We start from the raw sequence: 14,112 nt of genomic DNA on the forward strand, positions 1-14,112 counted from the left end.
AATTTGGATGCCCTTGCACTTCGATCCTGTCCCCACCTCCAAAGTGCTGAGAAGACAGGTGTATACTGTGCCTCTTTTATTTGACACTGGGGACAATGTTCCATGCATGTCAGGCAAGCACTCTGCCAACACCTCCAGCCTTTCAGGATAGGTTTTGTGTTTGTTTTTCTTGGCTTTTCCTGAGATATAGGGTTTCTCTGTGTAGTCCTGGCTGTTCTGGAACTTGCTCTGCAGACCACACTGGCCTTGATCTCAGATATCCACCCGCCTCTGCCTCTCAAAGGTGGGATTAAAGGTGAGAGCCATGACGCCCAGCCTCCAGTGTAGTTTTAATGCACACTCTATGAGTCCTATCCGGCTAAGTGGGATCTCCAGCACAGCCTGAAAAGAGCACATGGCTAGCAGGTGTCTGCATGGCCTGGGCTGTTCTTCCCTGCCCACTGCTCTAGTCATGGGTGACAGGGTGAGCTCACACTCAAGTCTGGTTTACAAAGCAGTATCAGGGATGGTTTGGCTGCCTCTTATGCATTCCTCAAATTCCAACAAGTTTTCCTAGCACCTAGCTGCTCACCATAAAGAGTGGTGTTTGCACAGCAGACAGATAAATAAGCTAGTACCCTTAGAATTTAAGGTGAGCTGTAAAGCAATAAGGAAATGTCTCAAAGCATGATAGGAAGGTAGCAGTTACTTGTCATGCTTTGGGATATCTGGGTGACAGGGGCCCCAGGAGCACGCAGCACCAGTACTTTTCTCATGGGGACTGTTCCTTTGTGGGCCCAGGAGTAGCACTTTACAGAACACAGATGAACTGAAGGCTTCTCTTTTATTACATCTAAAGAGCGCTACAGAAACAGGTAACATTCGACAGGGAAACAACTTTTCTCCAATGCATGTAATAAATATTTTCACTTAGTACTTTTATACAAACTGACATTGGTTTACTATACATTTTTTAAAAGCCATTTTACTGGTTTGGCATGCGGTATGGAAATTCTAAGAGAGAAAGTCTTAAGGCAATGAATCACAGATTTAAGTTCATGGAATTTATGGTAATCTTTATCTATTTATATACATCTTCCCCTTTGTTAATAAATCAGCAGCAGCGCGCTCTGGGACCACCGGCTACTCTCCCTCCCTCCTTGAAATCTACATTTTGCGTTTAATTAAAAAACAAACAGAATTCAATGTGTATCCACAAAACAAAACTCTTACCAAAATAAATTCAAATGTGCTTTAAGAGTCCTGAAGATTCTGAACGTTTCATGTATTTAAAATCGAAATTGCTTTAAAAACTAGGTTCTTTCTACATTTATTCATTTACAATTAATTAGGGTATATTTTCATTCAGTTCCACAGACTTGTCTCAAAGAAAAATTGGCCGAAAAAAAGAACAAAAAGCAACAACAACAAAAAAAAATATACCACCACCGCCACCACCACCAAAAGAACCCACATTTTTCAAAACTTTAGTGATTCTTTAAGTCAGTACTATAGATGTATAACATCCAAGTTAGCAGTGGAACAACTTTAATACTCAAAATGAATTGGTCAACAAAGTATGCATGGTTAAGTTTCATATTTTAAAAAATGTGTCCAGTAATGCCCACATGGTAAATTAAAAGCCACCTCCACCCTCCTGGTTGAATGGCTACTTTATTGGTGATGTGTGCTTACAGAAAGACAGGAGCACACACACAATACTGTATAGAACACAGTGCTGTACAGAGCACATGTGTACATGCTAGAGGGAGAGACTAAGGAAGGAGCTCCTGGCAACTTGCTGAATGAAAGATGCTGAGAACATTATTTGTCCACAGCCTGTTAATCAAGGTGGGCAGGGCTGGGGAGTGAGGGCCGGCTAAGGAAAAACAACAACAGGGGACAAAGTGACCATGCACTTTTTCTTTTAATGCAGGAGATAAAGTGGTGTGTGGCTCTAATAATTACTCAGGGTTGTGAAAGTCTCTGACTGAACTTGACCACGTGTGACATGTTAGAAAGCCAACACTGAGGAAGTGAGCTCCTCTGTAAGTGGGAGGGACACACACAGCCAAGCGGCTTGTGCTTCCGTGGGGACATGACCAGAGCCACAGGGCACCTATTCCTCCAGTTACCCACTCACCCCTTAGGCTGGTACAAGGCAGGACACAGAAGGAAAGTGACCCCTCTATAACTGGCATGAAGAACACGGAGAGCTGGTTTAAACTGGATTGTTTTAAGTTTGTAATTCAGCATCAGAACAAAAAACTATGCATCAGTATCCTAAAACTGCTAACAACAGTAACCAACACCAAGCCAAACCAAAACCACCCAAACAAAACCAAGGACAAAGAAAACTATTCATTTTCTCAGATAGTTAAAATAATGTTTCCTATTGCTATGTTAATAGAAACACCTCAAAATTTTAGTGATTTCCACGATAATCCCAATTTAGATACAAACTATGGTATCTGAAGTGAGTCTAAATTAATACAGTAATGAGAGATGGTAGAACATGTACTCATAACACCAGATGAATTTAAAAACATAACTATTTCTGGTTTTAACTGACAACAAATGTCTTGTTTTATTGCGAATTGTTTTGTGACTCTAACAGCCGTTTCTGTGTGGAACACACATGCGTAGGGGAAGACGATGATGTTACTCACACGCACTTGTTTATATAAATACATATATATACACACACACACACACACACACACAAATACACATCAACACCAACTTTTTTCAAAAATTCAAGTCGACATTTTAGTAGCAGAGAGACTATAAAACAGATATTATTTTTAGATGCCACACTGTCATGTGAACCACTTCCTTTATTATAGAACTGAAGACACAGTCACCTTGACTTCTACCTGGATTCATACCGGTCCTTCTGTTATGGATGCAAGGCTTAAAAACAAGTTTACTACACACATAGATGGTCCTTCCCCAACTCTGAGAACATGAAGGTGGAACATAAAAGCCAGTGTAGGAGCTGGCGATGGCATGCCCTGGCTCTCTGCAGTTAAACCTGCATCCTCCATCAGCTGCCACCTATCCCCCACTGTAAGAGTACGCTTTCTTCTCTGCTGACTCTCAAGTATGAGAAGTATTTTTTCCTTCCTTTGACCCTTAATCACCTCCTGAAGGCAATTTTAACATATTTACATATTCTGCTACTGAGAATAGGTAAGACCAATTGATTCTTGAATTTAAAAAAAAAAAAAAGGCTTCCTATGTCATGCTTGCCACTAAAGGTGAAGGAAAAAACATGGCTAAGAAAGGAAGTATACTCAGAGACAGAAAACCAAAATAACCAAGGTTATTTTTGAGTTTCAACTGTTTATCATATAGATTTGGTATGGATCCACATGTGGGCTGCGCTGTACTGTTAACTTTAGGATAACCAATTCTTTCTTTCCTTCCTTCTTTTCTTTCGGTGGAATGGAACGTTCTTTGCCAGCTGCAAATGGCACTCACTCCACACCCCACGGGGCTTCGGGGCTCTTTCACATTCCATTTTGGTATGAAGATCCTCAAGGAAAACTTGTTACCCTGTTGCCAAAATGCAAGTGCTCACAGCCTTGGCTTACATACAGAATACTGGCAATTCAGATTTATAATTAACAGAAGTGTATTGTCATTCGAGGGCCTGCCCACAGACTGCGCATCCAGGCAGCGTTTGCTCCAGCACTTCTGGGAAACACACTCGTAGAGGGTAGACAGCAGATCACACAGGATCTGGGATGGAGAACATGCACCTAGGAAGAGTTGAGAAAGATGCTCACACAAGAGTGATAATAACCAAATGCAAACTGAGGAGGGGAGAGTGACGACAGAACAGTACACACAGGTACACAGGCGCTCTTGCGCACAGACGCACGCACGCACGCACGCACATGAGCTCTGTCCTGAAAACAAAGGATATGCAGTGAGATAGACGAGGCTCATAACTTAAGGCTGGCAAAACCCACGCACACACAAACAGAATCCAAGTCTGTCACTTTTAAAAAATGGAAATCAAAGCTATTCCAAACCCTTCCCCACAACAAAGCCCACAATTTAAACCTCATACATGCAATTGTTTCCATTATTGCAAGAAAGATAATGCCATTGAAGTAAAATAAAACCCAAACCATAGGACAAATGGTGACGTCTTCAGAATCCAGAAAAAATGAACTGAAGGTTTGTGGGTGCTTGTTTTTTCTTTTCTTTTTCTTTTTTTTTAAACAAGTGTTTTATCAGACAGGCAGTCTTAGATTTATATACAAAAGTAAAACTGAAAATATAGTTTTGTTCTCTGTACATTTCTTTTAATTTTTTTTTCCCTAAAAAAAAGGAAAAAAAAACCACGCTTGTATACTTTTCTAAACAGGATAAAGTAAAACAGAGCATAGAGTTCTCTTCTGCCAAGTCATTTAATCTGGGATGGGGTGGGAGCAGTGGGTGAGAGCGTCAGTCCAATGAGATAATGTCTGGTATGATGCCAAAGATGGACGCTGTGTCTGCGCTGCTCCTGCTGGCCACGCCATGGCCATGGCTCTCCCTCAGACTGTTGGAAGACACAAGGCTGCTGTTGCTGCCGCCACTGCTTCCATTGGTGGCTGGCAGAGAAGCGCTCCCTCCTGCACTTAGCTGATCGAGAAACATCTGCGAGGAGGTATACGGGAAAAACCGGGAGGAGTGCAGGAGGTCCTGGTCATCTGAGACCGCCGCTGCCGCTGCGGCAAGCAGGGAGGTGTTGTAATGCTAGGAGGGACCAGAGACAAAACACTCGGTTACAATCAGACGCACCTCGCACCTCGGTGTACTCTTCTCAGCAGAGCAAGGCTCCTCAAGTGACAACACATTCTGTAGTAAACGACTGGGCACTATTACTGAGAGCGCTTTGGCATGGTATCTGAAACTGGAATGACATTTCTGATTGTGTGTGCATGTAGTTTGTATTGCATGCAGGTCTTAGCCCTCTATTTCTGAGGTGTTCAGAAGCAGTAGGAAGGATACATCCCACATTTCCAACGGCAAGTTCAGCTAGAGAACTGTCTCCCAGCTGCTCAGCTGCTCCTGGCTGGGGCTGCAGCTTGGTGCAGCCTGCTTCTGCAAGTCTCTCCGGGTCAGGGAGCACTGTGGAGTGGCTGTGAGGGCTGAGGACAGATCTGTGCACTATGTGGGCTTTACCAGCACTCTGTGCCATTCTACATTTATTAAAAAACAAAATCCCAAAGCTATCTTTCTTTAATTAACCACAGTTACATATCAATTTTACTTTGTTTTAAAACGTTTATAACATACTAATTAAACACAATGAGTTCTAACATTGTATATGTCTTTTAATCATAACCGCTTCTACTATTTTCTCTTGTTTTCTCTCCCTCCAGCTGATCTTCTTCCTTTTTCCAACAGTCCACTTCAAACATGTATGTGTCCCAAAGTTTATTCAGTGTTGCTTACAGAGCACAGACAACTTACCAGTGGTAATATCACTGAAGAAAATGTCTCCCCCATTAACCATTAAATCTTAGGCTTCTGACTACTTAATTCTCTATAACACTACTTAAAACATGAATACACCATATGGCTATGCAATAGTTATGTATTTTGCTAAAAAGACAAACTCATCCCACATACACACCCTCAGGTCTATGCAGGCCAGGGAGGTTAGAATCAGTCTACTAGCCACATCTTGTTTCCCGGAAGGTTTTCAGGATAGGGACAATGCCTGCTTCTGGATCCCTGATGACCTACTAGGGTTCATGCTAAGCAGGTGCCCATTCCTCAGAACATGCTGTGGGCCTTGCTTGGATTATCCGTCCATAGGAGATGCACTTGTCAATAGCGCACCACAAACACGCCCTCTGCTGATGTTCCTGTTCTCAAGCATCTGAAGGGGCTGATGTCTGTGGACTCCTCAGGGTTTCTGTGGCAGTGTAGCTTAGACAAAGGTCCTACTTGGGCAGTGGGTCCCAAAGGCCACTAAATCTCTTCGATCAGCCAGCATGGTGGCTCTGCAGATAAAAGTGCTTGCTGTGTAGCCCAACTATTTAAGATCAATGGGTGGAGCGCATACAGAGGTGGGCTGACTCCACACAGCTGTCCTTAGACTTCCAAATACGTGCTATGTTACACCAAGCAACACCATGTGTGCAATAGTAATAAAAAATTAAAAGTGCATATACAGGACAATAGGAGGAGCTGAAGGAGGGAAAGAAATGGATGGAAATAATGTAAATAAAGTATACTCATGTATGAAACCCTAAAAAAAAAAACAAACAAACAAAAAAAAAACCAAACCAAAACCCTCCTTGACTTATTGGTTGGGTCAGAGTTATGCTGTTGGAACAAGACCACCACCCTGACCCAGGCACGAAAGGATGTACACGAGCAGGCATCATCACCAATGCACATCTTCTTACAAAGTTTGCTACTCTTCAGTCAGTGCTTTAGCTTGCTGGCATGAAGCCCAGGAGGGCATTCTGGACAGCGGCCCGGTTACTGCTTTGACAGTGACAACTACAGTACTGAGAGGGAGGAGTTTCTGTGTCTGGTCCTTAGTCCATGTCCTTAGCCACTTTTCTATGGCTGAAGCAGGCCTTTCTTAATCTGTGTTTGTCTGTTTCCGATGAGACTTCTTCCACTTTGTTCTTGCTTTTCAAGTCTGTAGCTCTGGTGCAATAGGACAGCCTGACTGGTGGATAAGAATCACTGACTGCTTCCTTCCATACTCCTTCATCACTTTTAATTTTGTATCCAGGTCATTAGATATGGCCTTTTAGTAACTCATTTTGTACATTTAGGGACTGAGATGAACAAAACGATATGAGCTACAATCAAGCATGGGAGAAGATGCAATAAACATAGTATGAGGAAGCATAGCATACTGCATAAATGAAAGTCAATAGATCTTGCTACCAATATCAAGTACTCACAGACTGCACACAACTCTATGTATCAAACATACCACTGGCAATGCAGTAGCAACACAGGCTATAGCAGCTATACTGCCCTGGGCACCAGGACATTCTCATACATCGTTCCACGACTCACTGCCCTGTGTCTGTCTTTATACAACAGTACCGAGAAATCAGCAGGCAGTCACTGTCTTTACCCTATGCTGAGGGTGGAGGGAGATGAATAATGCTTTTATTTAAATTCGTACAGACGGAGCAACCATGGGTACATGCGCTCTATTTTCTAAGGAAATTCATTCTTTCTTCTGGCTATGTATTATACTTTTAGATATTTTAATATACAATTAAAGAAGTAGATTATTTTCACAATAACATACCTGATTGTCTCCTGATAAGAAAGGAAAGAAATCTAATCCTGTGGAAAGAAAAAAAAAATGATCTCAGAGAAAAAAACAACAAAAAGGAAAAGCAAATCTTTCTAAATATCCTGCACTTTAGTCCTACAGCCCAGGCCCTCTGCATTCCTATTTAACCACAAGGGCTGACGTCGCACACCTTTAATTCCAGAACTTGAAGGAGGCAGAAGGAGACAGATTTCTTAGTTAAGATGCTGGCCTGGTCTACACAGCAACTTCTAGGCCTGCTAAAGCGAAATCGAAAGGTTGTCTCAACCACCACCACCAACAACCACCACCAACAAAAACCTACCAAAACAAACAAACAAACCAAAGAACAAATAGAAAACCATGAGAAGTCAAGCTGAGGGTTCTACGGCACTTCCACCTGTAGACTATGAAGGACAAAACCTAAGTTTTGGCAACAATACCTAGCTCTTATTCAACCCCCCAAAGTAACTATTTATTTATTTATTTATTTGTTTGTTTGTTTGTTTGTTTGCCTGCCTGTCTGTTTGCTTAGATGGAATCTCGTGTAGAGCAGGCTGACTTGGGACTTCTTAATCAAGTCTTCATCTCTTGAGTGCTGGGACTGCAGGCACATCCTACCTAACATGTTCAGTTGATCTGGTACTAGAACTCAAACCCATCATCTTATGTACACCTGGCAACCGTGCTACACACTGAGCTATACCCTTAAGCTATCTTTCCATCCAGTTACACTCCACACAAGTGCCTCTTAGGGCATTTCATGACTTTTGGTTTGACTTTACAGGTAAAAATTTAAGAGACACACAGATTATTGCAAAGCTTTTAATTCTCCTTGTCAAAGTGTTTCCTTCCCGTCATCTAGTCCAGATTGAAGCCCAAGGGTGTCCGTATGGCTAGGCACGGTGGCACATGCCCTTACTCCTCATATTCAGGAGGAAGAGGCAGTTGAACCTGAGATATAGGAGACCCTGTCTTTAAAAATAAGTGTCTGGTGGCATCACAAAAAGCCCGACTCTAATTCCTGGCTCTAAGCAGACCCTTCCTAACTTAAATAATGTTAACATTAGAGCAAGAAAACCAATGGCCTCGTGCTGACATCCAACCCTGAGTACACCAGCAATGCAAGGTGCTGGCAACCATTCCCATCCACAGCAGAAGAGAGTCCTCCAGGATGGAGCGACAGTGATGCATGTGTGCAAATAGGAAAGTAGAGCTGTCTAGAAAACTGTTCAGAGTACCCTGCCTCTGGGAAGTTAAATGATTGGTCCATAAGCCACTAGTCATAAAGATACATCTATAGTTGAAATTCTTTTTGAGATATAAATGAATGTACTGATATATCAAACTTTTTTTTTTAAAAAAAAGATGAGTCTGTGCATGACAGTATATACTGGCTGATAAATATCTATGAGTTTGAGGCAAAGCAGGACTACATAAAAAGACCATCTCAAAAAAAAAAAAAAAAAGGAGGGTAAGGTTCAAAAGAAACAAGTTAATTTTTTTTTCTTTTTTCTTTTTTGTTTTGTTTTTCGAGACAGGGTTTCTCTGTGTAGCTCTGGCTGTCCTGGAACTCACTCTGTAGACCAGGCTGGCTTCAAACTCAGAAATCCGCCTGCCCCTGCCTCTCGAGTGCTGGGATTAAAGGCATGCGCCACCACGCCAGGCTTAAAAATTTTAAATGTCTCAAATTGTCACTACTTATAAGACAATAAAACAGTGCTGACAAGATGTCCAGTGGGTGAAGGTTCTTGTTACCAAAGTTGATGACCTGACTTTGATCCCTAAGATCACATGGTGGAAGGAAAATGAATTCCTGCAGGCTGTCCTCAGTTCTCCATGTGTGCCATGGCATGCAGAACCTTCACAATACAGTGCATGCCTAATATCCTAGCTCTTAGAAGGCAGAGGCAGGAGGATGACAGCAAGTTTGAGGCCAGTCTGGAGAGATATTATATGGAGAACTTCAGGCCCAAACCAGGACTATCCAGTAAGACCATCTCTTGTAATACAACACAGTCACACACAGTATCTGTTACATGCAGCCATCATCAAAGAACAAAACGCAACACTCACTTCCACCAAACTGAAGACCACATACAGTAAGTATGCCAACAGCTTATGGAGTACTGGAAACTCACAATGCCTCAAACCCACTGCCCAGTATTTCCAGAGCAGTGAGCGCTGGCTACTGAGGAAGGTACCATGAAGACCCAAAGCTATGTTCTCCCTATACTCACTTTCCCCTACGCTCCCATCCCCAGACTGCAGCCACTCAGAGTGAAGACACTCCTCAGCTTGTGTAACACAGCAAAGGAGCAGGAACTCACCTTGTAAGTCATAAGGCATGGGCGTCATGTGGAAAGGGTGCCTGTAGTCCTGGATGAGGGAGGTGTTGATGTAGCTTGTATCTACAGCAGGAAGGCTTGGGGTGCGGGACACAGGCGAGGCTTGATGAGGAAGACTTAAAATGCTGTGGGAAAGAAATGTTCAGAAAATTTAATAGTCACTTTAACAGTTTAGCAAATGCAATTGTATCCCACAATAAGTCCTACTTTTTATGATAAAAAATTAAGAACAATAACAAAAAAACCCAAAGAAACAAACAAAAAGTAAAGTCAATGGTAAGAACTAATTTAGGCTTGTGGTAGTGTTTGCAGACACTGTAAGGAGAATCAGAGATGCTATGGTAAGACCATTCATGCAGTCCACACAGTCCTTAGATCTCTATCCTTGACTCTGAGAACGCAGGAGCGACACCCAGCCGAGTTACCATGTTGGACACGGGTGGAAGGTATTCCTGACAAAGGCAACTGTGGTCCTGTCTAAGGAGGTGCAGAATGGGGTAGGGAGTGACAATCTAGGGATACTCTTTGTGCACAGTCATCTGACCTGAGAGGAGAGAGTGCCTCTGTAGTCCTGGGCAAGCCTGGAAAGCATTTTCTTAAATAGTGATTGGTTAAAAACCAGGCTGAGTAAGGCAGTAAGCACAACTCCTCTATGGAGGGCATCAGCTCCTGCCTCCAGGTTCCTGCTCTGTTTGAGTGTCTACCCCAAAATCCTTAGATGATCCAACAGTGCTGTGGAAGTGTAAGCCAACAAACCCTCTCCCTGCCTGTGTTTGTGCCCTAGTGTAGTACACAGGTGCTACAGGCTGCCAACTTGCTCTTTTGTCATGTTTCATGCCAGCAATAGAAACCCTGACTAAGAAACCTTGGTAAGGAAAATAGAGATAACTAGGACAATGCAGCAAGCTGAGCACTGAGAAGAAAGCTGACTTATGAGCTTGCTCAGAGTGAACTCTGGAGTGACTTTGGTGCACCCAGCATCTAGTTTAGCTATCAGTATAGTCAAATAAGAGGGCTGTTGAAGCCAATCAAAGCAGCAGACAAGGCACTGAAGTGTCCCAAAGTATAAAGGAGGGGGAGAGGTGCTAAGAAGTAATGGCTGAACTGAAGGGAAAAAGGAACTCCAGAAAAGCACAGGCAGGCTTATCAGCCAGATGCCAAATCTGTCTCCTTCCTTCCCTTAAGGAAAAAGGACAGCCAGGCTGTGGTGGCACACGCCTTTAATCCCAGCACTTGGGAGGCAGAGGCAGGTGGATCTCTGAGTTTGAGGCCAGCCTGGTCTACAAAGTGAGTTCCAGGATAGTCAGGGCTACACAGAGAAACCCTGTCTCAAAATGCCAAAACCACACCAAACCCAACCCAACCCAACCCAACCCAACAAAACAAAAAAACAAAACAAAACCAAAAATAAAAACCACCCCAAACAAAATGAAAGGAAAAAGAAGAAAGAAAGGAAGAACTGACTTTGAAAGAGTTATGACAGTCCTAAGAAAGTTTATGCACCACTCAATACAACCCCTAACCATGTAAGGCCAACAGGCACAAAGGAAAACAAAGTAATGAGAAAGGGAGGAATACAGGCATCTTCACTTCGAATGCACAGTGTGTGTTTGTGCACTAGTGTAGTACACGGGTGCTCCAGCATGCATACACACGGAGGGAGGAGAACAGCTTCCCCTGCCTATCGCTGCACTACTCATGGATACGCTGGGCCAGATGGCTTATGAGTTTCAGTGCTTCTCCGGTCTCTGTCTGCCTTCTGTCTGCATGGTACTTTATCTGGCCTTACACAGAATCTGGGGAGTCATCATGCTTTTATAGCCAGTACTTTATCCAGTGAACCACATTCCCAGATGTATCTTTTATTTCCAATACTCCATGTCAGGTACTTGTAGGTAGAGGTACAAATTTAATGGTAGAGTACTTCAAATGACACAAGAACAGAATCCTAATTATGAGTATGCACTATACGTTTCTAAATGGAATAGTAAGCATAAGACACTCTCAGGTGCTGCACAGAGTGTTTCAATCAATGTGAATGTAAGCCTCTAGAAAACGCCATGTTCCTTAGCGGTGTCCTTGTTTATGCTTAGGAGATTCTAACAGGAGAAAGCAGCCGACTGCTTGTCTTCACACACCCCAGTCTAGCAAACAGTATGGAACTTCTGGGTGAACAGAACACTCAGCAAGGTGCTACAGTGCCTGATTCTTTCCAATTGTGGATGGCTGCCTGTCTTTCTATTTGTGAATGCTCTCAAGCATTTCCTTGCTATCATGCACAGCAGCAAACGACCTGCTGGGCTCCGTGTTACAGCTACCGGCTGGTTGCCACTGTGAACACTTATAGCGCTGCAGATGCAGCCATTATTTTAAAATGCTGGAGACATCCAGGTTTTATCTACATATCCACAGAGAAGGCTCTGGCCTTTGCAGAGCTGTATTTAGGCTCAATTTATCATGGGCAAATTCAGGGAAGTAGTTAATGCAATTAATATAATTTTCCAAACATAATAATCAGAGTTATTTTGGGAAGAATTATAATAAATATTCAAAGAAAAAATATTAGATTTCTAAAGACTCCAAAGTTTTCCTGATTTAAAAAAAAAAGATAGTAAATATATTGCAGAGTTCACATATGACTATTTTGACAGCCGTAAAATTAACTCTAGAGTATTTATATACTTGTTTTTAGAAAGTGTCATTTTTAAAAAAAGAACGTATCTTAATTTTGCAATTATGGCACAAAAATGTAACAATACAGTTGTCTCCTGATTTCTTTGGGAGGCTGCAGATATCCAGATCCACCAAGGTCACATTTTTGTCCCTCATGTGTCATAGGACTTATGTGCCACCTAAGCATTCCATTTGGGTCTCTAGGTTCTACAGAACACTTACTACATTGAAATCATCATCATCATTGTTGCCTCCCTTCAGCTTTGAAGCAGGCTGGTTCAGATCTCACTGCCACTAGCACAGGACCCCCTGGGGTGGTCCCTTCCGACCTACTGTTTGCACCTGCCGCTGCTCTTCAAAGCAGTCACCTTTCTTATTTATTTTATATTATTATTTTCTTTATTTACATTTCAAATGCTATCCGGAAAGTTCCCTATACCCCACCCCCCACCCCTGCTCCCCTACCCACCCACTCCCACTTCTTGGCCCTGGCCTTCCCCTGTGCTGGGGCATATAAAGTTTACAAGACCAAGGGGCCTCTCTTCCCAGTGATGGCCGATTAGGTCATCTTCTGCTACATATGCAGCTAGAGACACGAGCTCAGGGGGTACTGGTTAGTTCATATTGTTGTTCCACTTACAGGGTTGCAGCCCCTACAGCTCCTTGGGTACTTTCTCTAGCTCCTCCATTGGGGGCCCTGTGTTCCATCCACTAGCTGATGAACCTTTCAAAGCAGTTGCCACTGCCTGCTGAGAAGACTTTTAGATGTTCCAGAGACAACATTCTCAAGATCCACCTACAGGCTCTCACCTGTATGAGAGGCCCCAATAACCCGGTGGCGGGGGATGGATTTTCCCCTCTTTATAAACTCTGAAATTTATTAAACTTGTGGGCTTAGATCAGAAAACTTTGTCTTAGCCACATTTCCTTTTTCACCATCTATTTTCTTTCAGCCCCAGCTCGCCTTTCAGGAGGACCCCGGTTCAGGTGGGGCCGCAGGCGGTCCCACTCAATCATCATCATCATTATTATCATCATCAATGTCATCTTCACTACTATGACTACTATTATTATTGGACAGTATGCCATCTAGTTCAGGCTGGCCCCAAACAGTCTTATGAGTGATGGGGTTATAAACATGTGCTACAAATCCCAGCTCCAAGGTACAACATGATGGGAGGCTCCTGGGAAATATAGACAAGTCTTCAAAAGACGGCTACTTCAGGAAAGCCCGTCATTGCAGTTCTTTTCTGCACCTCACACATGTCTGCAGCCAACTTCAATGACCTGGTGTGTCCAGCTTTCCACTGTAAGTGCTCTACTTGAATTCATTTTACAGCAAGTAGGTTCCAGTTTTTAGCTAGTGTTCTAAAACCTACAAGCAGCAAAAATGAAGTCTAATCTTTGTGGGTTTTGACCCAGACAGGAGCTGTGGACGGCACTTTATTAGGCCTCCTCACATTCAGAGAACATCAGTTGTCCTCTGTTTCCCAAGAGCTAACGAAGGTAGCTGAGCACTGTTCTGTCCAAGTCTGAGCTGGTCATGAAGGTCAGAGTTCACAGGAAGAACTGGACTGTCTACACTGAACAAGCCCACTGGGGGAGGGGCATGAGCTATTGGTTTATGCTCATGTGGCACACACTCCCAACAAGATGGCTGCTACCCGACTAAAACTGGACAATGACTGTATGTCTGTAAACAGATCCTGAAAGGAACACCTCAAATCTCTCTCTCTCTCCCTCTCCCTCTCTCTCTCCCCTTCCTTCCTTCCTTCCTTCCTTCCTTCCTTCCTTCCTTCCTTCCTTCCTTCCTTCCTT

General features: G+C 43.1%; 1 protein-coding gene across 1 annotated transcript in view; it reads right to left on the minus strand.

Annotated features, from left to right (window-relative positions):
* Positions 1-4,195: 4,195 nt before the first annotated feature.
* Pias1 (protein inhibitor of activated STAT 1) overlaps positions 4,196-14,112 on the minus strand; it is a 101,493-nt gene continuing 91,576 nt past the window's right edge. Inside the window, exons 12-14 of the mRNA XM_021206424.1 lie at positions 9,604-9,746; positions 7,268-7,305; positions 4,196-4,731 (exon numbers count right to left, since the gene is read on the minus strand). Of these exons, the coding sequence (XP_021062083.1) occupies positions 4,438-4,731; positions 7,268-7,305; positions 9,604-9,746 (475 nt within the window). The 3' untranslated portion in view covers positions 4,196-4,437. The remainder of the gene's footprint in view (positions 4,732-7,267; positions 7,306-9,603; positions 9,747-14,112) is intronic.

Source organism: Mus pahari, chromosome 10, assembly GCF_900095145.1.
Source record: "Mus pahari chromosome 10, PAHARI_EIJ_v1.1, whole genome shotgun sequence".
In the NCBI taxonomy this organism is placed as follows: Eukaryota; Metazoa; Chordata; class Mammalia; order Rodentia; family Muridae; genus Mus; species Mus pahari.